Below are 27,584 nucleotides of genomic sequence, written 5' to 3'. Positions count from 1 at the left end.
ATTACATTACCAATTACCGCTTTAAAAACGGTAATGGTATTACTTTACGATTGCTTCCAAAAAGTTTTCATGCATAAAAGAAGCAAAAAGCAAAGTATAAATGGACGCCAACCTTTCTTCAAGGTAACAGACTTGCCAACATTTCATGCCCTCCCCCCCATGTTTCTCCACGACACCTCACCACACTACCTATGTTCTGGCGCCGTACACAGCTTACTGGTAGAGTTACTGTATATGCTGTGGTAGCATATACAGTAACTCTACTTACTGGTGCATATTTAACGCAATAAATAAATTACTTTAGCCATGAAATTACAAAATAATTCACATTGCTAAATCACTAGACAACTAATCCATAACATAAATTACTGAAAAAGTATTTCAATTGTGAGTAATCCAACTGCTGGCATGTATGCTGATATGCTGAAATTCATGACATCCATGCCTTGCACTCTTTCAGATACTGGCAGAGCTCCTTAACCGAGCCCCTGATGAACCTGTCGAAGATTTTGAAGCAGCCAGTGTGACACAGGCAGCTGGTGTTGAACAGAATTGCCCCGAAACTGCAGACCGGAGCCTTCAAGTTCTGATACAACCAGTCACATCTTGCATGGCGTCGCAAGCAGACATAAAAAAAAAAAGTGCAACTTCATTTCACATGGGACGCAGACAAAGCCTCGAGATGTTTCAGTTGGTAAGATCACCTGACATTAATCTGCTTCTCTGTGCACATTGAAGCAATTCATGTTTTCATAAAGACAATTTTATGAATAAGAATGTGCAGCATAGTTTTTCAGTAATAGCATGAGTTGCAAATTAATTTGAAACGAATGGGTTCCTGGACATTCTGTAGACCTTATCAGAATGATGGTGGGATAATAGTGGGCTATGAAATAATTGCATGAACGAACGTTTCAAGAATTTTTTTTTTTTTCAGGTGTCCAGGTTGGCAACTTCATGGTAGATGTTGCACTCAGGTGATGAATGTGGCAGGGCCACGTTATGGGAGTGGCAGCCTAAGTGACAATGAACCTGCTTCTGATTTCGACGACGATTACAGTCCCGACAATCCTGACAGTACTCATTTATTTACCTCTGCAAAATTCCTCTAATTTGAGGCATCTCTTCCAGGTACTATCTGTAATCAGACAGTAAAGACGAAATATCAAGCAACATTAGTAGCTTTGTGGGCACCTACCAAAGCTGAACGATGCTTACTGTTATAATGTTTCAAGCTGCAATTTTACTTGAAAATTTACACTGAGTTTAGCAAATGCTCCATATTGATGTTTGCATAGTAACAATGTTATTCCTCACTTGTATTTAAAAAAGCATAACTATACATAGTGCATTAGTGCAAGCAAAGTTGATCTTTTTACATGGCATTCACAGTGTGGGTGGTGAAGGGAGAAACCTTCCAGCTGCTGTTATTACACATACTCCTACAAAGCCTGAATAATTTTAAGCTTCAAGAAATGATTTCATATCTGGGAGATTTAAGTACAGTGAAAAAAGAGTTGTACTCTGATGAATACATAATGGCAATGGAAAAAATTTCATTAAATGCTCTTTGGAAACACGCAAAACAATTCAAATAGAGAAAAACTAACTTGCTTCATTTTGTAGAGCATTTCATTAATACATCAGCGCATCTATGTGCACTCACCTAAATGGAATCGCAGAAATGTTTGAAGCCTGTATATGAGCCAGTTCTGGATGCATATTTCTTCCGAACAACTTCAAGTACACAGCTTGGCAGAATTCGATGGTTGTTCTTTCCTAATTCCTTTTTCATACTAGCCAGACAAACTTGCGGTATGCTGCATACCTCAACTTCCTGTACAAAAAATTGCTTTTGCATCACTCTTTTTCCATTGGCTATATCATTTTCACGCCTGTTTGTAAACTTTTTGCCTTGTCCAGCCGGTTCGACTCCTTTCTGGGCAAGTGCTACTTCCAGTACTGCCCTGCTGAGGCACACAGTCCTGAATAGTCTTGAACTTGTTACGCACTGCGTGCGCTTCTGTGTATTCCTAATCTCTTGCACCTCCTGGCAGCACCCAAGCAGTTCTCTTCATCTTCCACCAATACGCAGCACATGTAGGTGCACCTAGTTTAATGAAAGCCCGATTAGGCCCACATTGATGCGCTAGAGAAATGCGAACATTTTCAGCCATGAACGTCTGGTAACACAGTTTTAGCGTAGCCGGATAGCCTTAAGACAAATGCGGAAACGCTTTGTTGCTAGCGTTGCTGTACTCCGTTTCATCCATCAGGTACCTGATGGATGGATGAAGTATCTCTAGCCTCCACAGCGTTGCACGTGCAACGCTATGGAGGCTAGAGATACTTCTTGCAGTGGCTGCATTCGCACCTAGAAAGAGTTCGGTGTTTCTTGATCCGATTTTTGTGAAAATTTTCGTTATATAAGCTCAGTTCTGAATGAAAAAAAGAATTTACCCATAGAAACAATCCGTGTATTTGTACGGCTGCTAACACGTTGTTTTAAATCAATTTGCTTTTCGGTATTTCTTTAATTGCAGCCCGTCGCGGCAGCTTCACGTGCATGCTCGCGCGAGCAAACGTCACTGGCACGCTGCGAAGCATAGAGGGAAACGGCGCGGAGTAATAAATTTTGGTGCCCGGACTTCTCGCGTAGCTTCCATAGCGTTGCACCTGAGGTATGAAATGGACTACACTCTTAGGCAAAGTTACACAATTGGCTTGCCCCTTCTGCCACACAATAATAATCGTTATCTGCCTTGATGCGTTTCCCTTAACGCTGCGAGCCCGGAACTTTCCAGTAACGAACGGCACGCGCGTTATCACTCTTAGAAATATTTACACCCTTTGGGGCTTATCTTGTCCCACAACGATAATCGTCATCTGTCTTGCCCGAGTTTCCTTTCGAGAAGCTGCGTCACACTGATAACGCGCATATGCCGTTCGTGACTGGGAAGTGCCGGGCTCGCAGCGTTAAAGAAAGGAAACGCATCAAGGCAGATAACGATTATTGTTGTGTGGCAGAAGGGGCAAGCCAAAGGGTGTAACTTTGCCTAAGAGTGTATAGGCTTGCCTAGCGACATTCGACGTACGATTGCAGTTATCGTAAAGTTACCGTGTTTACCACATGGCGGTGCTAAAACTGCCTAATATCTTAGATATGCTCAAGTGCCTAACTATATGCCTAACTTAACTCCCTAATACGTAGGTATGCATGCATACAGTACCGCTCAAGGCTAGGTGGCGCGCGCCGCCGCCGCCCGATTCGAAGGGTTGAGCCTCAGTCATCCATCCATTCATCTTTATGTCAACACTAGCATGCAGCACGCATGCTGATTCTTGATCGAGCCACAATCGCTAAAGTTATCGAACCATAGTATGAATATTGCACACATAATCCCCCTGGCCATCCCTGGATGTGTACGATAAGCAACTTCCATGACTGTACGTCGCAGCACTGTATGTGCGCGCTTTGAAACGCGGCACTTATGTTCGCGATCGTGTATCAACACGCACAAAACCACGGGACGGGACTATAGACAAGCAGCGGCAAGGTGCTTGACATCGCGGAATCGCAGCCGTGTTTACAATCTAATGAGAAGTTAGTGCTTCGGCGTTCTTTCAGCAGCAAGTTCCCAGTGACACTATAGCGCGTTTTTTTCTGCCGTCATTGGAACGTGCAGCTACATTTAAAAAAAAACCATACGTACCAACTAAGATTTCCTACGCGCGAGAAGGTGCACACATCGCTCTCGTTGTTGGCGCACTCAACATCGCCGTTGCCGTCATCGTTTTCTGTGTCGGCTGTCGGTTCGAACATGTACGGCGAAAACACAAGCTGTCCGAGACAGCGAGAACGTTCCATAATGCTTGCAACTCAACTGTGAAGCCAGACCAGAACAGCGTGCTGCGCTCTGAAACGGCGGCGCCGACCGGCGATCCCCGTGAATGACGTCACAGCGGTTCCGACCAATCACGGGCAACAGCGGCGTTCGCGCGATGCCCTGAGGCGCTGGTGCGCGTTCTCTTGCAAAAAAATAAAAGCCGCTTGCGTTTGTTTCCGCCCTTTTTAAACGAAATATTCGTGTTTAGTGGACTCAAAACTGTAGAATGCCGCAGGGAACTCATGTTTTTTTTTATGTGTTTCAGCTTGCCTTTAATAACCACTGCAGGGGCCCCGTGATTGCACACGCACCTTCAAAGCCGGTGCTTGGCGGCGACCCTAGCGGCCAGAGCAAGGCCAGTGATATGGCGGGACGCCCTAAAGGGGAAATCAAAGGCAAGCATTGAATCAAACTAAAAAGGTGGATTGTCCTTTTCGGAAACCTCGCAGCATTTGTACTATGTTAAGAGATAAAAGGTGCTGAGAAAATCGCGACGAAGAGTCTACCTCTACGACAATCTTGAAAGCCTGTACATCGAGACCGAACGTCGCAAAAAAAAAAAATCGAACCAAACTCTCGACACAACACGTCTTTTTTTTCTTTTTTTGCCATGTAATCGACTGTAGTGACTATTGCATTCAATAATTCTTCAACTGGGGCCTAGGCGGCATTACGAGAGCATTCGCTTTACAACATTATACTGCGCAACTGTCAACCTGTCTTTCATGCTCAAGCCAGCGCAGTAAACCGAGTTAAACTAAAAAATGAATTTTACGGTATGAAACCGGATACTGTGCTAAATGTAGGTTTTCGCCAACATCCTCGCTTGTGCAAATTGTATTCATCGCAAAGGTGGCGCTTTTGACATTGTTGAGCAACATACTCAAATCTTTTTGCTTGATGTAATGTTTTCCTGTGTCCCCTTAAAGCCAGCCTCGCTAATGGAATATCGGCAAGATGAGCATATGTAAAAAGGAAACTTCAGAAAAAAAACGTTCAGCTGTATTGCTAAATTTGCCTTTCTAAAATAAGAAAAAAAAATCTGCAGATCTAGCGATCGAATTGGACTCTACGTGCAGCGAATTGCTTTGTGTGAGTGCATAGAGAATCAAAACAGGAGCTTGTTTATTGAAAGTCCACACAAAAGTGACGTAGAGGGCTTTATTCGGGCGTTGTAGAGAGGCTAATGCAATGTCCTGTAAACGAGACACGCACGAAAGATCACGGGGCGTCTTTCTTTTTCTCCCGCCGCCGCGGAGGCGAGCACCATCTGGTGGCGGTGCACGAAAACCCAGGAGCGGTGACGTCGCGCATGTCCTCCAGTGTGATTGGTTGGCCTGTTCGGCTAGGGAACAGCCGCACCGCAACACCCACGGTCACGAGAACCCGGAGAGGTTCGCAAAGAATGTGTGTGTGTGTTTGTGTGTGTTTTTTAAGCCACTCAGCGTGAGAGGAGGCTCAGTGAGGCATAAGAGACGTAAAACGAAAGGCTAGTGGCGACGCCACCGTGAAGTTCTCGCACCAGCCGGCCATGACGTCATGGATTTGGACGGCGGGTCCTAATTACTTTTTTTCATAGGTAGAGATCGATTGCATTGTGTACTAAATGTCTGAGACTAATTAGAATAAGAAGCCTACAAACACTGACACCAAGGACAGCATAGGGGAAATTACTTGTGCTTAATAAATGAAAGAAACGATAACTTCATGGAAATGAACGTGGATAAAAAAACAACTTGCCGCAGGTGGGGAACGATCCCACAACCTTCGCATGTGGGATCGTTCCCCACCTGTGGCAAGTTGTCCTGGGTGTCAGTGTTTGTTGGCGTCTTATGCTATGATGACTAATAAAATCAAGCCCCTCGGTTAACCCCCTTTCTCGTTTAACACTAATTAGCCAATTCCAAGAACCATTAGCGTTAAAACAATCCGAATACGAAAAAATGTGTCGAAATATCCGTGGTGTTGGTGTCACACTATAACGTACCGGCGCTAAAGCTGACTTACGTTTTCTCTCCTAATAATCACCCTGTATTACCGCATAAATAACGAACTTTTGAAAGCATACGGTGTCGGTCTACAGTGATTTAAGTGTTTCTTTTTTAGCGTTCCTCTTTAAGAATTTTCTTCCCGTCACCCGCGTGCCTTGCGGATAAGCTGACTTGTGAAATGACGAAACTTCTGCATCTGCGAATGCGTAGTAAAACTATCCGAATTAGTGATGACAGCGCATACTTCTTTTTTTGGGGGGACGGCAAGTTTAAGCGAATAGCTTTGCCTCTTTTACCCGTTTCCGTGGTGGGCGGTCGGACTCGGACCGTCGGCCGTTGCAACAAGGCACCGCTGCAAATGGCGGCGTTCGTCGTCCAATCCACCGACTGTAGGTCTAAATTGAGACACGCGGGCTGTCTCACGTCAGCTTTGTGCTGTTCGACTACCCGTATTCTGCAACCATCCTCGACTTCACCCGCCGTGGTTGCTCAGTGGCTATGGTGTTGGGCTGCTGAGCACGAGGTCGCGGGAACGAATCCCGGCCACGGCGGCCGCATTTCGATGGGGGCGAAATGCGAAAACACCTGTGTGCTTAGATTTAGGTGCACGTTAAAGAACCCCAGGTGGTCAAAATTTCCGGAGTCCTCCACTACGGCGTGCCTCATAATCAGAAAGTGGTTTTGGCACGTAAAACCCCAAATATTAAAAAAAAATTATTATTAAATTATCCTCGACTCGGAAGTTGTTTCTCCACTCCACCGAGTTGAGCACAGCGCCTACCCTCGACTGAAGAAGTGAGTCGCAACGATTGTTAAGAATTGCCGTATAAAAGGCAAAACCTCGATGAAATGCACAAAGCTAGAAGACACGTTACCGACTTAGATCAGGGCTATCACTCATTTGCACCACATTTACGTGCGCCATTCAAGCGCAGTGAATTCTCTCTAGGGGCGGCGCTGTCGTCGAGGTGTAGTTAAAGCCCCTTAAACTTCGTAAAGTAGTGCCACGCTTTGAAGAATGCCGCTTCCTCCTCGCGAGCTCTGGCCGAGGCCGACGCCGCGTCGCTATTGGCCTAACAGCATCACGTGGGCCCTCGCGCCGTGCATCAGCGCCATTTTTGCTCGAGAAGCGTCTACGGAGTGGCGAGGAGCGCATGTTGGCACCGTTGCTGCGCTCGAGCAGTGTAGGCGCAGCCACGGTCGAGGAGGGAGCGTGAAAGAGAGGAGAAACGAGGAGGAGTGAAGGTGGAGGAGGAGAGTGTCACTACAAAGTTTAAGGGGCTTTAGGTGTAGTCACGTGTAGTGCTGAGGAGAGGAGCGTTCTAAGAATACGGTGGGGGGGGGGGGGGAGGGGTTGTGTAGTGGGGAACATTTAGTGGAGAGTTGGCGCTCGTCCTGTCTGCTTGTAGTCTGTGTCCGTGTCATTTTGCGCTACAATCCAAGATCATGTTACCGTACCAACTCGCCCAACTTTCTATCCTTTTGTGTAGTGTAGCCAAGGAGTTTTTCAGCGCCTCGGGAAGCGCAGCCCTCCTCCTCTCCTGCCGCCCTCTCCCCCTGTTGTGGCGGTGCGAGAGGGCTCTGCCGGCGGGAAAGGAGGATAGACGTCACCTTCCTAGGTGGCGCTCGCGCTGCTGGAAACGACACGCTTATCACGAATCGACTCGAATGTAAAGCCACCCACATGTTGCGGTTACAGATGGGCTGGTTAACGACTACGTCATCTGCGGGATTATGCAATGAAGCGAGAGCCACCTAAATATTCCCACTGTAACGAATATATACTTCACCAAGCGCATCATTCCTCTAACGAAGCAAATATCCTTTTAGCAGCAGTCTGCTATTCGCCTACATTGGTAGAAATGGTCAATTGTTTCTGCGCAATTTTTTATTGTGTTAGTAATGAATGCGCACGTAAATGTGGTGCAGAGTGATAGCCGTAATGTAAGTCGGTGATGTGTCTTCTAGCTTTGTGTATTTCATCGAGGTTTTGCCTTTTACATTGTTATGTTGTGTCCTTTAATCTCTTTATATCGAAGACAAGTGTAGTGACACAACATACCATTCACAGTCGGATTGCCAAAAGGCTCCTTACGAAGATGAAAAATGTATTTTTTTATTTTTTTTCTGTTTTAGCGAAGTCGCCCGCATACATGAGCACTGCAACATCTCCATGTAAACGTGGACAAAATTTTGACCATCTATCAATTTTATTCGATTGAGAAACTTTTGTTTACCTAAACACGTGGGATAATGCTAACCGCATTGGTATTCGTTGTGCCGGCTCTCCAATCCTGATTACCAGCGTCCCCTCCCCCTCTCCTCTCATTATATATGTACATCACGGGCATTCGTCGTCGGCGATGACTCGCTTCTCTTGCACAAAGTGTTATCCATTTTCTTTAAAAAAAAACGGGTGGCAACGATGAGATAACTAAATCATTTATAAATGATGCCTTCAAGTTATATTGCAGTAAGGTGTGAGACCTGGCTATAGTTGGTAATCCATGACGTGCACAGCGCAACAGCAGACGGAAAGGCACGTCGTTTTACCGGCTGCGGCACTGCAAATTATATAGACCAGATTTTTTTTCTGGATATTACTTCTAGATGAGTTTTGAAAAGGGCAAAAAAACTGCCACGGGGATGCACATAGGGTCTCGGGAGTTTAAGCCTATATATATCTCGTTAAAATCTTCGACATTGGCTTCCTCATCTTACCACCTCGCCTTCCTGGAAAAAAAAAATTATTGCGTTTCCTCACTAAGGGGTCCCCAGCGCAATCCACATGTGTCTGCGATAGCCGCTTGTATAGCCACTCGTGTGGCTATGTCTATCGCACGTGCACGTAAGGGGGTCCCGTAGGCAGCGATATCCAACTGCCGTCCGTAGAGGTGTCGTTTGAGGAGCTCGGCCTGCCGTTCGGTCGTTGGCGCTCAACGTAGTCGCGTCTTCTCGAAGCACGGATCCAGGGCACGATCCAAGTGCAGCGCTTCTGCCCCATGCTCCGGCACGGGTGCCGGCCGGGGTTTTCGATGCCGAAGCGGGCCGATGGTAGCCGAACGCCCACCGAGTCCTTCCGAGCCGAAAGGTGTCGAACGCGAATGGAGTCCGCATCCGTTCCCGTATGCACCCACACTGAAACGGAGAGGGAGGAGGAGGGAAAGAGATAAGAAGAAGGTAGGGAGGTTAACCAGAATCACGTCCGGTTGGCTACCCTACACCGGGGGAACGGGAAAGGGGGAAAACAAAGATAACAGGGAAGGAGAGGGGAAGGAAAAATGGCCAGGCTTAGCTTGGTTAAGCCAAGAATGCGTTGCATATTGCGCGAGTTGGGGCCCAGCTTTTCCTCCGGCTGTCGTGACGTCACGTCACGTGGTTGCGCTAAAGGTCAATGGTGGCTGCCCAGCCGCGCCCAAGGGCTGAACTGAGTGATTGCAATATGCAACGCATACAAATAGAAGCTACCTAATAACAAACATAGCAAACTTAAAAGAGAATAGACCCACATATGAGACGCGCAGCAATGAACAATGGCTCATACCCTCAATGGTGGCTGCCCAGCCGCGCCCAAGGGCTGAACTGAGTGATTGCAATATGCAACGCATAAAATTCTTTGGAGTCAGGTTTGGGATCGTGCGTGAGCCATGGCCTACCAGCGACCTTCGGTCCGTCCTCCCTTTTCTAAGTAAAAGAATTCATTCGTTCAAAGGGACACTAAAGAGAAGAAAAAAATATTTCAGCAGCGATAATAAAATTAGCCTTCTACAATATCAAAACAACCACTCTCAACAAGGGAACGCGCCTTGTAGTCGGGAGAATATGACAGGCTGGTGGCGACGCCGGCTTGGGGAATTTCCAGTTCGCCGTGACGTCACATATCTTAGCGGCGAGATCTGCTCGTGACTAGTACATTTTCTTATCACCCGCCGTGGTGATAAGCTCCATCTCACAAGTCGTTTGCAGGACTGCGGAAACTGCAGGACTCTTTAGCCAATCGGAAAGCCGAATTCCCTTCGAGATGTGTCCATCCGCGCCAAGTCGTCTGCTCAGCCAGTGCCTGGCTCAGCGGAAGTGCATGCGCAAACGTCCTAACATGTCACGTACCACTATAACGTAACTGAGCAAACAATAAAACCCTAATTCCGCCAATGTTCAGAAAGTTAGGCCCGGAGCTATGTATGCTGCGCAAGGGTGTTTACCTGTGTACGCCTCGTATCTCCGGCAATGCGGCAAACGATGAGGAAGGAAAACGCTGAACCCTGACGTAACTCTTTGTGAAGCTCCGCCACGCCGGAAGTTGGCTGTATGCTCCGCCATCTTGTTGGGCCGTGCGGATTCTCCCGTCTTGTTTACATTTCTCGCTTCAGGCATACATACAACCACGTTCAACTCCGCCGTGCTGCGTGCCCCGTAACGATCCGACCAAAGGATACCATCGCTAATACCGTTGTCAAAGTCATGTCGTCCGTCTACTGTGCTCTAGCGTTGGAAGTTCATCGAGAACTCCGCACTTCAGGGTTCCCGGTGCTTTCGCCGGCGTTCGTGAAAATAAACCCGAATTCGTGCACTGTAGTGCGAGAATACACAGGCAATATGACCGGTATCACGCTTTACGTATACGTCACCACGACATATGACTAGCCTCTGCGCGGTTTGCCAGAACAAACACGTGTACCATGCAGGCGTGGCTTGAAGCATCGTTCTGCTTTGTTGAACGAGTTTCCGGCGACCGCGCATCGCGAAGCTGTGACGAGCCACAGCGCTCCGTCGTGGAGGCCAGCAGAAGGGAACACGTTTAGATGCCCGACTGTTTCTTGAAGAAGAAGAAGAAACTTTATTAAAGAATAGTCCGGCAGTTCTTGCTGTGGTGGCCTCAGGTGACGGCACGAAGTCCTTGGACTCGAGCGGCATCTTTGGCTTGCCGGACGGCCCAGAGCTGGTCTGCCAGCTCTGAACTTTTGATGGCCGCTTCCCAGCGGCGGCGACGCCTATACGGAGAAGGTCGCCGGTGACTCCCGCATCCGGGGCGGCGTCGGGAAGAAGCGAGCTCGAGCCTTCTCCTACTCTGGCAACAGCCTCGATTATGAAATGGTCGCGAACGGAGCTGGTTTGATTGCCGTTGTCGCCGGCACATTCCCAGAGCATGTGTCGCAGCGTTGCTCTCTGTCCGCATGTTTTACACGCGTCTGTTGGATATAAACGCGGATAGCAGTGGTGTAAGATAGCGGGGCTAGGGTAGGTGTGTTTCTGGAGCAAGCGTAAAGTGAGGCGTTATGTTTTTCCCAAGGTATGTGAAGCTTCACTTACCGTGCCGAACCGGACCTGCTATCCGTGCGACCATCAGCCGTTTGACGTGCGCGCAGGCGTATATACGTTCACTGTCGAGCCTTGTTCACTCGCGCACTCCAAACCTTCAGTTCCCTGCGCCCCTCAAGCGCACTGATAAAACGTCTGTAGAGAGCAGGGTTTGGCCCCTTTATTATACTCACAGCAGCCGCTTCGTTCCCACCCTTCGGCGCGGCTGTTTTGCGTGCCACAAGTACATCGTGCGCTGTCAGAAGCAGGAACACTGCGCAACTGCCACTGACCTGCAAGACGTACGTTTGTCGTACGGATTCTGAAGCACAGCGGTTTCACTCTGTGATGGCACCGACACCGGATGTTCGAGGAGCACGTGACCTCAACAACAGCCGGGAGAGCACGATTTAGCTAACTTGGCCACACTATAAACGCAATAATATAATAATATAATAATAATATTTGGGGTTTTACGTGCCAAAACCACTTTCTGATTATGAGGCACGCCGTAGTGGAGGACTCCGGAAATTTCGACCACCCGGGGTTCTTTAACGTGCACCTAAATCTAAGTACACGGGTGTTTTCGCATTTCGCCCCCATCGAAATGCGGCCGCCGTGGCCGGGATTCGATCCCGCGACCTCGTGCTCAGCAGCCCAACACCATAGCCACTGAGCAACCACGGCGGGTGTCACACTAAACGCAAACCTGCACACATACGGCGTCTTTGCCGCGGTACGAGACCCTATACGAAACTGCGCACGCATAAGCAAGCGCCCCGACGACGTGGTCGGTATACAGCGAAAAATGCCACGCGACTTCCTCCACACTTTCCTTCCAGTGAGTGGACATGCAGTCAGTTTTTCTGTTTTTCTTTCTGTTTTTTTTTTTCCTTGCTTCATGTCTGGAAACGACTTGTGAGATGGAGTAGGGGTTACGGCGTTGTGTCGCTGAGGCCGAGGTCGCCGTACAGTAGTCGCCAATTCCATCCCACGTTTCAATGGAGGCGAAATTCAAAAACCGCTCGTGTACTCTTGTAATCCGGTGTCTGCCACTAGGGCGTGACTCATAATCAGATCGCGGTTCTGGATCGTAAAACCCCAGATTCATTTTTTTCTTCTTCTCTATCAGTAAAGATAGATGGATGTGCATTGTATTCTAATAGCCAGACGTAATTTAGCAAGCTTCAAGAAAGTTTTCTGCCCCATAACCTTCCAAATGCGGCAAATAGTGTGGGATCCGAAATGCCACATTGACGTATTGGCGCGAAATAATAATTTAAAAAATGATTTCGTTTTTTATTAATAATGAACCCAGCATCGCAGACTTAACAAAACATGAAGTTCTTTTAAGAATACTTTAGTTGTCTAAATTTATTTAGTGTCTGTGTTTAGTGTCCTTTTAAAAAGTACTGTCATGGCCTTTTTGACTAGACTTTTTTTGTGCGGTGAATGAAGGCGTTCCTTTAGTGTGCTGCCAAGACTCAAAGCGTTCTAAATAATTCACTATAACTCTTGTTTCTAACTACGAACCCGTTTTGGTTTAAGCGCCCGGATGGGTAATCCGTCATGGCGTCACTGTAAATTAGCTTGCTCCGTTAGCTCGTTGAACAGACGCATCCGTATTGTTAAAACGGGTGGAAGCGGCGGACGACCTCCTGTGTATGGTAAGTAAGGCATGTAGGCCACATGTCGATGTATAAGCGTTTCAAGGTTGCGACGAACGCGCTAATTGGTGCGATGTGAAGCGGAAAAGCGCAATTTTCTCCAAATATTTAAAATGCTTCTAGATACTCCCATTCTCAAAATACTCCCACGTAATCTCACGTTCGTCACGCCTATTTCCGTTTGAATCGTTCGACGCCCCGTCCTCAGTTGCACGTTCAGCCGCCGCGGTAGGAATCGATCGCGATCAAGCAGACGCTCAGTTCTCCTGATTTCGGCGCTGAAGTTTGAGGTATATATACTGACACTGATTACGTACATGTATAGGGAAGCTTCATATAAGCGCTCTGTGTCTGATGGGGCGAAGGATTGAACCGCGGTCATTTGCGCACGAGTCAAGTATCTGCAGTGCCCCTGGTTTCGACATACCACTCACTTCCGGCGCCACATGTAGAAGTTATACGTCTCCTTCTCTCCGCTTATATCGACAGCGCTCAAACAACCGGATGTCTCTTGAGCCAACGTACCGTATTAGCACGATTCTAATGCCCACCTTTCTTGAATAAAAAGTGCGTTCAAATTTGCATGCGCGTTACAATCTTAACTAATTCTACCCCCAAAAATAAAAAGAACGAAACTGGTTCTTACTATTAAAAAAAAAAAACTCAATGAAGGTAGCTATAGCCAGACTGCCGTCGAACGGACACTGTTTCTTTATGTCCTTCGGTTGCGGTCGCCATTTGCCAGTTTGCTTTGCGTGTGGTATTTGTAAGGCAATAGATGGAACTGAAGATTACTTTCTGTGGTCGGCAGACAGCGAGAAGGAGGTGCCCTCGGACTCCGATAGTGACTATCCGCTAAGATTCACCCAGAATAGGTACGAAGATATATATATATATATATATATATATATATATATATATATATATATATATATATATATACATAAACTGCGCGTTACAATCGAGGGCGCGGTGTACAGAATCATGCAAGTACGGTACATCGGCAAGGTGCACTTGCCTTCGAACAGGGCTTTGTCAAAACGCTGGCACCAGCAACGTATACCGTTTTGTTCGACCGCTGTCAATCACTTCAAGTCCCCACATATCTTCCCGTGAACCTCTTTCTCGTTTGGACTTCCCAATGTGATGGTGCGGTTTCGAGTCCGTCATCGTGACCGGCACGTTTTTGGCTACTAGCAAAGTGAGAAGCTACGTCTGTGACGTCACGAAGAAGAGAAGCTTTCCATAATTACGCTAAGAAATATGTCGGAACAGACATCGAATCTTACGTGACACGGCCGCAAAGGTAAGCGCCAAGGCCAACATGGTTCTGCCCGGAAGACGATGCACGGCGTGCCTGCGTCCGATCCCCTTCACAGATTTCACTTCGCGCACACTCCGTATATATCGGCCGCAGGATGGACGCCTTTTAGCCAAACTAGATCGCTACCCGGCCAGCTGCCGGACGCCTCTACCCGCACAGACATTCGCTTCTCATTGATCTGCCCGTTTAAATGCGTTGAAAAGACCGGGGCACCGGCTTGATCATACGCGCACCTGCAGTTCGAGGTCCTGTGCGTTTCTGAATAAATTTCGAAGCTTGCATGATTGGCAGCGCCTGAAGGTGAGAGAAGGCCAGGCTTGTAAGGCAGCCGTTGAGTGAGAAAAAAAAAATTAAGTGTCCATCAACGCAGACGTGCTTTATCTCTGCATCAAGTACGTGCTCCGGTTTGTATAGTTATGGGCCCGTTACTATTTATATACTATATACTTATATATATATATATACTTTTTGGCTATACAGTGAGCGCCGGAGCTGTTCGGTTCCAGACTGCAGATGTGCCGGAAGTATTTCCATTCGTTAGAGGTAGCAGAAAACCGCGGTATTGAAAATCGGTGATCATCGATGAAGAGCGATGAGACGGGGGGACTATAACGAGACGTCATATATAGCAGGCCCGGATTAATTTCGGCTGTGTGTATACATATGCGCGCCGAAATTTCATCGATATAGGCGGCCCTTCCACAGTTTCAGCTATAATCTCTCACGCTTCGTCAGCAGCGTGCGAGTTGCCAGAGCATGAATTCAAGAAAAAAGAAAAAAGGCACGACTGACAGTTTAGCCATAGGCTTAGCTTTGGTTAAGCACGAATTCTGATGCACTAGCCCCGTTTTAACCCTTTAGTGTTGTCGCTGTTCGGTAGTTTCGTTGGCCCATGCTTTTCTCGTGGCCTCTGCATCAGCTTCGATGATGCAGAGATGATTGATAGATAGATAGGTGTACGTACGGCTGAAACTTCAAATTCTTTTGGAGTAACTGGAAAGGTACCTTAGAAAGACTACGAAATGCCAACCACGAAAGTAGTAAACTACAGTACTAAATACTTTTTCCTTTGTAGCTTCGTGTTGCAATCGGCTGGGCGGCAGTTTTATCTTTCACTAATGCTGTTTTACAAAAGCACTTGTGAAACACTGAAATGCGCGAAACAATATTTAGAACACAGTAATACGAGTATAGGATGTTAAAGCTATGTACAAGGGAGGCCCAGAATGCATCCATGTCCACCTAACTTCCCGATATACATCATGTGCTACCGTGTCAAGGTCAGCGCCAGAAAAGAAACTCTCATTCAGCAGTTCGGAATGGTGAAATGTTTCAAAAACGTCTATTTGCGTTCCACTGGCGATCTTTTGTAGGGGCACTATAGAGAACGGTTTGGGCTGTACTAGTGAGTTACTTTTCTATTATAAAAAAAATACATTTACGTGATATAATTCTTGTGGCGACATGGGCTTTGACACCATCTTCTCGCGCCCAGTTAAATTTTAGCAGTAAAATTAATTACATTGTGTTTTAAAAGAGCCAAAGACGGAACCTAGGAACTTTCATCATCATCAGCAGCCTGATTACGCCCACTGCAGAGCAAAGGCCTCTCCCATACTTCTCCAACTACCCCGGTCATGTACTAATTGTGGCCATGTTGTCCCTGCAAACTTCTTAATCTCATCCGCCGACCTAACTTTCTGCCGCCCTCTGCTGCGCTTCCCTTCCCTAGTAGTCCAGTCCGTAACCCTTAATGACCATCGGTTATCTTCCCTCCTCATTACATGTCCAGCCCATGCCCATTTCTTTTATGCGAAGCATATTACGAGAGCTCAACCCAGCTCCTCAGGCGCGGCGGTGTCGCCATGAAACCACGTGACACCGTGACGTCACGACAGAGGAGAAGTGGCTTTGGCTCAACTCTTGCAAGACGGGCTGGGTGGGAATCGAACCAGGGTCTCCGGAGTGTGGGACGGAGACGCTACCACTGAGCCACGAGTACGATGCTTCAAAGCGGTACAAAAGCGCCTCTAGTGAATGCGGTGTTGCCTTAGAAACGAGCTGTTTCTAAGGCGTGCGTCTCTTGCTCAGGCGCACATTTCGTTGCCGCGCCGAACGCTGCTTTGCTCGACGCTCACCGCGTCCAATGCGGGGCGCGTAGTCGCTGCCCTGTAGCCCATTGTCTTACACCCCTTGGCGGGTCGACGGGAACGCTGTCGCGTTCCACTCTTGAAGGCGAAGCAGTAATGCATGAGTTGTTTCTTCGTCTAGCCGAACCAAATATAGCCAAGCAACAGCAGTTCACCAGGCTAAACAGTGGTTCAACAACTAAAATAAAGGCTAGTATGCTTCGCATCCTGGGCTTAACCTTACCTAAGCCACAGCCATTTTTTCTTGATTTCAACTAAGATATCAGAAACTCGCGTTTGTTCCCTCACCCAATCTGGTCTTTTCTTATCCCTTAACGTTACAGCAATCATTCGTCTTTCCATAGCTCGTTGCGTCGTCCTCAATTTAAGTAGAACCCTTTTCGTAAGCCTCCACGTTTCTGCCCCGTACGTGAGTACTGGTAAGACACAGCTGTTATATACTTTTCTGGTGAGGGATAATGGCAACCTGCTGTTCATGATCTGAGAATGCCTGCCAAACGCAACCCAGCTAATTCTTCTTCTGATTATTTCAGTCTCATGATCCGGATCCGCAGTCACTACCTGTCCTAAGTAGATGTATTCCCTTACCACTTCCAGTGCCTCACTACCTATCGTAGACTGCTGTTCTCTTCCGAGACTGTTAAACATTTCTTTAGTTTTCTGCAGATTAATTTTTAGACCCACCCTTCGGCTTTGCCTCTCCAGGTCAGTGAGCATGCATTGCAGTTGGTCCCCTGAGTTGCTAAGCAAGGCAATATCATCAGCGAATCGCAAGTTACTAAGGTATTCTCCATTAACTCTTATCCCGAATTCTTCCCAATCCAGGTCTCTGAATACCTTCTTAAAGTTCCTAGAATACCATCTAGGAACTTTAAGAACCTTTATTGAACCACATTTCAAATGCGGAAAAATACTTTGTCATCTGTGACGTTAATTAAGCGAGAGCAGCGAAGACCCGGAAATATATTTTTGAAAGAATACATTCCTTGTATATCGTAGCTGCCACTCCTCTTGCGAGATTTTATTTTTCTTTTTTGCTTGGAGCATCCATTTTTTTCCCTTTGCCGCTCCACGTATTCACGCTGTTTTTTGAGAGTCCTAACTACTATAGTTTGCCTGCCCATAGCGGTGCTGCAACAACATTGAAATCGGTTGCGGGACTAGTTCTTTTATATATATATATATATATATATATATATATATATATATATATATATATATATATATGTGTGTGTGTGTGTGTGTGTGTGTGTGTGTGTGAGAGAGAGAGAGAGAGAAAGGCCAGTGACGTCACTCCCACGCCGCAAGCTGCCGTCGCCGCGGCAGCTTGTACAACAGTAATCCTTACCGGGAAACGTATGCGGGGAGCGCTACGTGCATCGCATTGTTAGCAGGAGCGCCTTATCATCAATGATGTGGTTTGGATGCTTGCTGTATGCTTGGTGGTGGTGGTGGTGGTGGTGATGTTGAAGCAGGCGGGGTTAGCCTGGCATACATAGCCGGCAATTGTTCCGCCTGATCCTCCTTCGAGTTGAGATCAGGGGTGTGTCACCAGCTGCCGATGAGCCCCGTGTCTTGCAGCAAGGCTACCAGCAGTCGTTGCGCTCTCTTCCTGACTGCCGCGGGCCCTCCGGGGAAAACAACGTCCTCAAACGTCATTCATTTAGAAAGCAATGCCGCGCTGTATGTTGTATGCATTATACCAAGAATGTATGCACATTTCGCTTCAATCGCTGAAGGTTCCTTTTCTTTTTCCCCATGAGGACGATGCCTCGAAAACTCCCGACCAGCCAGAGGCTAACAGCTTCGCTGTGAAAGCAAAAGAATGGTCGTGATGCTACCTAGGAGTTCCTACTTCCCTTACCTAACGCTGAAGTACCTGTGCTGGCGATTCGGCAGTGAATTCAAAGCAAAATTTTGCCTTCATTTTCGTGAACAAGTTCACGAAACCGCGTTGGTGGGCTGCTTGGTTAGATTACATATGCAGCGCGATTGGGCGAGGACATTTCCGGAGTGTGTATATATATATATATATATATATATATATATATATATATATATATATATAATATGTGTATATTATATGTATATATAATTTCCGGAGTGTATATATATATATATATATATATGTATATATACACACACTCCGGAAATTTCGACCACCTGGGGTTCTTTAACGTGCCCCTAAATCTAAGTACCACGAGTGTTTTAGCATTTCGCCCCTTTCAAAATGCGGCCGCCGTGGCATATATATATATATATATATATATATATATATATATATATATATATATATATGGGATAGACGTGTTGTTATACCTGTTGAATACGCTGTAGACAGGTGCACGGTTCATCGGCAGATTATATTGTTTTTGTTTCCGTTTCACCGATACGTATCTGTATTGTTTACACGCGGAAATAAATTGAGCAGTTGAAAGTAGCGCTGTGCGTGCCTTATTCTTTCTCTGTCCTCGTCCAGTACCATTGTATTTATTATCATAAAGTCACATATTTTCCGTTTATGGAGAGCACATTTGCATAAACAACAATGAACTGTTATTTGAGTTGAAACTTATATAATACGGTACCTAGTAAAATGGCCTGTCGACCTACCCACCCCTCATACCGTGCGTTGACTGCACGTTAACGAAACTCGGGCGGTCAAAATTAAACCTTAGTCCCCCACTACCTACGGCGTGTCTCATAATCAGATGGTGGTTTCGGCACGTAAAATGTCAGAACTGATTATTAAACACTGAACTATTCACAGTTGAAACTTCGATCCAGTACATCAGTATTGCAACTATAGATATCGAGTTAACTTTTCCGCGCCTAAATCGGCATTTTGAGACATCAAACTCAGCGTGGCACGGTGTGCATTAGAGGGTTAATGAATGCACTGTCAATCTGAACTCATCTTCTGCGGCTCTCTACGTTCTCTGTGCCAACTTCTCTACACCTCTGCGTACGCTCTAACAACTGGCACGTACCTACATTGCACTCCCCGCAGACGTGTCTTCCCTGCTAGTCTCCGGTTCGACACACCTCGCGCAGGCCATGGGTCGGAAGGCACCGCGGACACGTCATTCGTCAGCGGACCGCCGGCATAACTGTCCGGGCTGCAGCTCTCCGGCGGCTCGCGCCGTTATTTACGATCGCACAGCTGCGAAAAATCCGTGATGTCCGCGGTGCGTCGAGGGCTGCGACCACTCCCTCGCCCGAACCCCGGCGCCGCGTCCTCCTCTCCACCCCGGCAGTCTTTCTACGCCCGCGGTAGTATGGCGCGTCCCCTTCTCGCCAAGTTCTGCACCCACACCTTACTCCGCGGTTGCTTCCCCGTGCCCCCTTCTCCCGCATGATACGCCGTGTACTCTCCGCTGCCGTTATGGCGCGGTCGTATATTCAGGAGCAGGCCCGTTTGCCTCCGGGAAACGACATGGTCATCAACCGCTACCGTTCGAAGCCAGGATCAGCTCGTCACGGAAGGAGCAGCGTCTGAGACAGGTGTCTGTTCGGAAAGAAGGGGGCAAGATGTGAGAGTGAAACCACGGACAAGCAATAACACACACACAAAAATAAGAGAAGCAAGGAGGGGGAGGGGGGGGGGTGAGGAACGCCTTTCCATGACCAGGGTCCCAGTGCATTCCCCAACGCGTGTATGTGTGTACGGCCGTAAATCTCTCTAATGACGGCATCGTGATTGCTGCGCGCGTCGAAACGGCCTCGGGACGCTCCTGCAGCCCAAGCGCCGATTCCGAGCACCATGATGTACACGGAGTCAGGGGCCGCTTATAAGAGATCCGGAAAGGCTGACCGACTCTGTTCGTGACCCTACCGTTATACTTCCGTGCCGTCCCATCGGTTTGCTTCGAGCTAACGAACCGCAGAGCAACCGTCATGGCCAAGCTAACCCTCTTCTTCGCCTTCGGTCTGGTCGGTAGGTGTTACTCCTTTTTTTTTCCCCCGCATGCGTCGTGTCGTGAACTCTGAAAAACACCCGCAGAAGAACAACGGGCAGCGGTATCCACTGGGCGTAGCACGGATTCTTGCATTCAGGTTGTTGAACAGCAAGAAGAAGTATTTTAATGACTGGAAAATGTAGAGATGTCGGCCGGATAATGGAGCATCTGGCCTGCTACTCTACGTAGGGGAAGGGGAATAGGGGAAGGAAAAGGGTCACAATGGGGGATGATAATGGGAGGAACGAAGTGAAGGACACATTACACAACTGGTATCACAGGCGTGAGTCCAGGCCCGTGTCACCTATAGGAAACGTGAAAGTGCACGCATTGTCTCTGTCGTCTGCCAACTCTGTGGCCATGCGCCTTGCAAGAGGTCCTCCGACAGTGGTCCATTTTGTAAATGTCTCAATGTATCTGCCATTGTTGAACAGCAAGATGCGCGTTGTTTTGTACGCGATCGAACCACGTGTATCAACAGTTCGCATTTTGTAGATATCTTCAGGAGGATGCTACTCTTTGTCAGAACCTCACTGCCCAGAGAAAGAAATGGAATAATATTCCGCAACAGTGGGAACGAAAATAGGCTTTCTTCCTGAAATTGCAGTCACTGTGATCCGGAACACGCAAGTGGATCCGAGCGCTGTAAGCGAGGCTTGGTGATAATAAATAATGGCTGTAGTTTATTTGGTGTTGCAAGCAGTCGAGCCAAATGATGTTGAGTTGTGATAAACATCTAGGGACCTTTCCTATCGAAAAAAAAAATCGGTCCCATAACTCCCATGCGCAATAATCCCCCACGAAGCCATAATTCATACGTGATTCTTGGATGAGAAAGTTACGGAATTTGATTTTTCTTGTACCGTTCGCGTTATGCTACCAGCTAAAGTTGCTAGCATTGCACGCTTATTGTCTTTTCGTGTGTTTGTTATCTGCTCGTGACTTCGTTTCAGAGTGATGACGGGTTAGAGCTGTGGAACGATTGGGGAATGGACGGGTCGCAACGTATCGCTTAGCCGAGATTCTGTTTCAAGTGCTACTTCTTTTGCTGCTCGCGCAACTTTCAACAATAACGCTTAAATGTGTCTGACTTGACATTCATTTCTCTTTTGCAGTCACGATGGGACTTATCGGTGAGTCTGGTCGTCTTGTCAGTCGCAATAAGTCATACGTGCTTTGTCAGTAGGAAGTACACGTTCTTATTGTTTTTTTTATTGAGTACATACTGCAGTCCAAAGACCAAGCAAGGGGCGGAAAAAAGGAACACAGTGAATATAGTGCTTTGGTCGGCTGTAGGAAACGAGCAAACTAGATACTGCATGCAGCGGAGATGCAGTGCATTTTCTAATATAAATATTGTCACACAAAGGCACAAAATGGCGTAGGCAGTTATCGACCGAACATGCCGGACCTTGGCTGCGGAGTTATCGTACACTATGCGGCTTCCTACATGTCATCTTGCGTGATCTGTTTTGTCGCTGGAATGTCCTCAGTGATTTTACTTGCTCATTGTTTGCGCTGCTTCGAGAACCCAATTGTTCGAACCCTCTCGTGAGTCATATGTGCCTCCGAGATGTATAATCATGCAAAATTTCATTTGCGACAGCAAGTTACGCTATAGTGTTTGCACTGGGTCATGTCATCTTGTATGAGGCCTTTTGTGCGTCATATGTCTAATTATGGAAAAAGCAAAGGAGGCAGAGAAAGACGCAAAAGATGTGCACCGAAATGTCGGCGATAACAGTAGTCATTCGCCCAGTTACTGCTAACTAGCGCCGCCGCGTGACGTCACCAAGGCGTATTGTCTGCGCGCCTGGCTAACTATTACGGAGAATTAAAATTGCAGGACGCTGTTTTACCCTCCAAACATATTGCATAATAATGGAGTTATCGAGTAATTATGACGGAGACGACATGAATATGCAATGCTGGAAGATACCTATGAAAGCGGCCAGCTGAACTGAATCATTTGCGACCGCTGTCATAACGTTATTTATTTTCCCTGAAACGTGACACAATGTACACCCGCGCTATCTCTCCGAACACATACCAAGTACCTTTACCCGATTCAAATGGCCGTTTTTCGATGTTTTCTTAAATGTGACAACGCTTAATGACCGCTACACACTTCTTCAATGTCGTGTGCGTCGCACTACGTCAAGCAAAGCCATTATTTGGTATTCGAATATGTTTCGTGTGTCTGTATCCTTTCTCCCATCGTTGGCGTTTTTCGACGTGTCGAACTGTATAACAACTAGCCCGACTATGCACTCCCTCGGAGTTGCTGCTTCACAGAAAGCACGCTTCAAGTTTGCGTTGTAGACACTTCTTTCAGAATAATGGTCGAGCTGTTGATCCTTTTTTTGTTTTCTCTCTTATTCTACAGTGACTCAGGCTGAAGCCTGGTCGCTCTTCGCCCGGAACGAGGAAGCCAATGCTGAGAACGCCAATGCTGACAGGTCAGAAGGAGCCTACGCAGAGAACGCCAATGCTGACAGGTCAGAAGAAGCCAACGCAGAGAATGCCAACGCAGAGAATGCCAACGCTGACAGGTCAGAAGAAGCCAACGCTGAGAACGCCAACGCTGACAGGTCAGAAGAAGCCAACGCAGAGGAAGCCAACGCTGACAGGTCAGAAGAAGCCAACGCTGAGAACGCCAACGCTGACAGGTCAGAAGAAGCCAACGCTGAGAACGCCAACGCTGACAGGTCAGAAGAAGCCAACGCTGAGGAAGCCAACGCTGACAGGTCAGAAGAAGCCAACGCCGAGGAAGCCAACGCTGACAGGTCAGAAGAAGCCAACGCTGAGAACGCCAACGCTGACAGGTCAGAACAAGCCAACGCTGAGAACGCCAACGCTGACAGGTCAGAAGAAGCCAACGCTGAGGAAGCCAACGCTGAGAACGCCAACGCTGACAGGTCAGAAGAAGCCAACGCCGAGGAAGCCAACGCTGACAGGTCAGAATATGCTCACGCTGAGAGCGCTGACGCCGACTGAGCGGCACGCCCAAAGTCTAGCCACAAAAAGAAGACTATGCCAGCACGTCTTTCACTCCGAATTAGCTCATCTTAAAGTACAAGAACCACGGGGGGCAGATAATAAAACTTATTTCTTTGAACGTACAAAGAGTTTCGTCACCCTGCGACGCTGTCAAATTCATCCTAATTGCCACCTCGGATTCGCTAACAGGACAGCTGCTACCAACGTTTATGTTGGCTGCTACGGGCTCTCTGACTCAAACAGCCAACATGGCGGTATTAGTATTACGCATGTTAGTACAGAATAGCAACGCTGGCATTCTATTCTGAACATTGACGAATTCCACCAAATTATCAACTTCTGTAAGGGCGTCAGTTTGAGCCAATCAGAGCTCACCAAGGGTGCTGTTCTGGATATTGTCGAATTCCGCCATATATTGAATTTTCCATCTGGTCAGCTCTGATTGGTTCAGAGGGCTGCAGCGGCCTCTGGGATAGGCTCAAAATGCCGCCATTACAAAATGTGACGATATGGTGGCATTCGACGGCGTCAAAATAGCACCCCATGTGCAAAAAAAAAAAAAAATGCGCTTCAAACTCCGACGGTGCTATTTTGGACGCAAACCGACATCTTGTCAGCTCTGATTGACCCACAGGGTTGATATGGCCTCTCTGGTTGGATCAGGAAGCACGGAAGTATTTAACAGTATCCTTGCTATCACCTCGGGTGTGCTCAGAATTGTACTCCGGATACGCCCTGGTCCACAAGCACTCTGGGCATGTGCTCCACTAGTTGTCGACAAAACAAGACGCATCACCACTTATGGCATGCTAAAAAGAACACGAAATGGCAGACCAGCCTACAGACTACAAACAGTTAGATTATGAACAATAGGTTCCTCAGACCACTTGTGCAGCTTCTTCGCTAAAATATGACTACACGCATTTATTTAAATGATGTACCGTGTGGCAAACCGTGCGATTAAATATATATGATGTAGCGATCCCAGATCAGTGGGAGAAGACGAAGCAAGAGCTCCAAAGAAGAAAAAGAGCTAGGAATATGAGCAAGTCTTATTATACACTACTTTGTTTCATTTATTATGGGTTTATTTCTCATCTTCGTTATTCCTTAGTTTACGTTTCTTTGTTATTTATTTATTGACCAATTTATTTCGTTCCTCAACCATATTACGATCCTATTCGTGGCCTATCCGCCACAGTGCGTTCCTGCCATTGAGGCTTCATCATCATCATAAGTGGATTTTATTGCACGGTGAGAAAGATTCGACTATAACATGAGCACTTAATGTTTTGTTACATTTCTTGAAAAGCCATTACATTAGCTATATTTCTTGGTTTCATTTCGTATATTCTATTAAATTCACAAGCTAGAATATATCTATTACTTCCCATATACCTATTCACAGATTTTGTTTACAGTTGTCTTATAATTCTTTCTCCTTATTGTTATATAGAACTACCAAGTCCTTGGCCGATCCCCCAGAGTGGGTATGTGCCACTAACGTCTAGGGGGGGGGGGGAGGTCTGTACATCTAAATGGCTGAAGGCGTAGTGTTTTCGCCAGTTCTTTATATTTGGCGCAGCCGATGACAGTAACTAGAAGATTTGGGTAACCTAGCTCACACAGGCGCGAGACGGCCATCCACTGATAGCAGGCTACGAGCTGGACGGTGAGAATTTCGTTGCTGCATCGAAAGAGAGAGATGTCTATAACCCCTGGTCGTCGCCTCGAAGCCATCGCCGCCAAATTGCCAAACAGCCGATCAGCGACGTCATCACTAAAAAGCATTGTGACGATTGTCCGTGACCATCATCAAAAGCATTGCAGAAACTGCAGCGCTTCCCTTTCTACTAACGTGCGATAGTACTGCAGAGAGGATCGGAGGGGAAGAGGCAGAGGGGGGGGGGGGGGGGGGAGGAGGGTCGAGGAGACATGACAAGGCAAGGAAACTCTACGACAGCGGTTGAGGGGAAACTCGATAAGCTTAAGTTCAAGGTACGGTACAGTACGTTCCTGCTACTTCTGAAAAATAAACGCCATGCAAATATGTCAAGCGGACAAATTACGCAGGACGCGCTGAAGCTAGAGCCGCATTAATTAAAGCGCACCGCAGGGTACAGGCGACACTACGGAAGCGGTCGACCGTCAAATGAATACTTATGTGCCCGCCGCGATAGCTTTGCGGCTATGGCATTGCTAGAGATCGCGGATTTGATCCCAACCGCGGCAGCCGCATTTCGACGGGGGCGAAATAGAAAACGCAGATTGAGACACGTTATAAAGAGCATTACAGTGTTAAAATTCATCTGTAGTCTGCCAATACGGCGTGTCTCATAATCCGATTGTGGTTGTGGCACGTACAGCCCATAATCCAATTTTTAAGTTTAATACTTCTGCCACGATGCGATGTGCCATGTGAGGCAATGACGATGCTCGACCCTCTCGGAGGTTATGAAATACGGCGTACAACTTCAGCAAACACCTCCCGCTGTGTAGTGTACTACGCAGACAAACAGCAGTGGTGCACGCATGGTAACGTTTAGCATCAACTCGGCACTCTCGTGTTAGACTAAACGTTGAAGAAATTAAGCTTTCGCCGTCAACATCGCCGCCAATTATCGTCAATCAAAGCAATCAGCACTGAAAACTTCGATTACATCGATTCCCACAACGAGTGGGATCTGCATAACTTTTCTTTTTAAATCGAGTTGTATCAGTTTTCTACGCTATTCAATCACTAAATTAAGTTGCGCATACTAGGTCTCGTTATTCTTGTACACTCTGTCACGTTCCTGATAAATTATTCCTAAGAATTTTGAGAATGGCAGCCCACAAACACATGTCATGAAAAATAACATCCACAGCGCACGCCTTTTATCTTAACTATTAAAAATGCACAACAATTGCGCTCACACCCGAAATTCATGGTTTTAATGGGGCGGCTCTTTGTGGGCAGCGTAGTGGCATCTCTGCGATGTCATCACAGGCCCTATGGGGCTCTTGCATTGCCCAGGGGGCGCTGCGAAAAAGGTGCTAAAAAGCGCCCTCTGCGCTAAAATGGGTCGTACCAAGCTCGGTCGTCTGCTTCGGAACGCACGTTTGCACTATGGACCCGCCACTTTCGGTTGTGTTGTTTCACGGCCTGCAGCGAATATCGGGCGCCGAAGATTTTTTCAGGGGTGGCACGCTGCGTAAAGGCAAGAAATTATGCAGTGCCGAATACGTGTACGCCGTTCAATAATTGGGCGGCGAAGTTTTAGCACCGTGTCAATCGCAAGTGAAGCGAGTCGCGTACGAAGTGGAACTTCAGGTAAGGTTTGCAAGCTCGCTGCTAGATTCAGGCGCACAAACGCGAGGAAATGCTTGCTATAAATGAATCCACAGCGACGATAAGCAGACATCATGTGTACGGAACTGCTCGAGCACACGACGGTACGCGCCGCGATGTACGAACTGCTCGAGCGCACGATCGTACGCGCCGCGAAGGCAGCGTTCTTTCGACATGCCGCGAAACGGCGGGCCTCCTGCAATCTTTGTTGACTGCATGCCGCTAAACAAGTAGTTATTGCCTGCGTTGTAGTAGCAGCCATCTGTCCTTTTTAGTAATAACTGGTAATAACTGATGCAATGCATATGAGCTCGCACGTACGTGCGAATCGCGCTGCAGCGCGAGCTCGTACGCCGCTCGCTTGATGTAGGTTTTAATGACAGCGCTCGAACATCGATGTGCTGCAATCAATACTGCCTTGCTGCGTTGCCTCAACGTGCTGGCTTGAGATCAACGATGAGCGCATTTAACTCTCTTAACCTGTGCTGCTCGTAGTGGAGTAGTGAATTGTCATCGAATGAGCCCGACCATTTGTGCTCATTTGCACACACCTGGTCACTTCACCACTTCGCATCGGTCGAATTGTTAATTGCCGCTGTGGCCGGGTCTCGAATCGTGAATTACCAGCCATGCCTGCTGCTATGTCGGTCTGCTGTCGGGACTGTAGGTGCAAAAGACCGAACATTAGAACGCAGATAATCAAGCAAGCTTCAAGACAGGCGAAGCAGTCAGCATGGCGCGAAGTTTCGCTTACTCAGCGCGACGAACTGCAGCTGTGCAGCGCGCCCGACGCTCCACTTCCTGAGGCCTTGAAGGAAAACGGCAGAATATGATGTTGGGATTCAGGCCTTCTTGTTCATGGCAGCCCACGACACAGAAGTAATGACGGTGACGCCTTCTCGAGGCTGGGCTATAGGTCTCTCCGGATCGGCGCCACCGATTCCGTCTGCTCCCAGCATTGCGTCCCACGGCACACG

General features: G+C 47.5%; 1 protein-coding gene and 1 long non-coding RNA gene across 2 annotated transcripts; one reads left to right on the top strand and one right to left on the bottom strand.

The window, feature by feature from the left end:
• Positions 1-7,969: 7,969 nt before the first annotated feature.
• On the bottom strand, positions 7,970-19,969 carry LOC135917946 (uncharacterized). Its single transcript, XR_010569467.1, has 2 exons — positions 19,308-19,969; positions 7,970-9,016 (listed from the first exon to the last, which is right to left on the bottom strand). It is a non-coding gene; the product is annotated as an uncharacterized lncRNA (long non-coding RNA).
• A 143-nt stretch (positions 19,970-20,112) lies between these two features.
• On the top strand, positions 20,113-23,402 carry LOC135917945 (S-antigen protein-like). The gene is made up of 3 exons (XM_065451581.1): positions 20,113-20,254; positions 21,392-21,409; positions 22,663-23,402. The coding sequence occupies exons 1-3, from the start codon at positions 20,215-20,217 to the stop codon at positions 23,271-23,273; spliced, it is 669 nt and encodes a 222-aa protein (XP_065307653.1). The 5' UTR covers positions 20,113-20,214; the 3' UTR covers positions 23,274-23,402.
• Positions 23,403-27,584: the final 4,182 nt, after the last annotated feature.

Source organism: Dermacentor albipictus, chromosome 9 (genome assembly GCF_038994185.2).
Source record: "Dermacentor albipictus isolate Rhodes 1998 colony chromosome 9, USDA_Dalb.pri_finalv2, whole genome shotgun sequence".
In the NCBI taxonomy this organism is placed as follows: domain Eukaryota; kingdom Metazoa; phylum Arthropoda; class Arachnida; order Ixodida; family Ixodidae; genus Dermacentor; species Dermacentor albipictus.
This window is presented reverse-complemented; position numbering and strand designations above follow the sequence as displayed.

What these genes read in the sequence shown, in the direction of transcription:
- LOC135917945 (XM_065451581.1), top strand. Translation starts at nt 20,215, where the DNA reads ATGGCCAAGCTAACCCTCTTCTTCGCCTTCGGTCTGGTCG.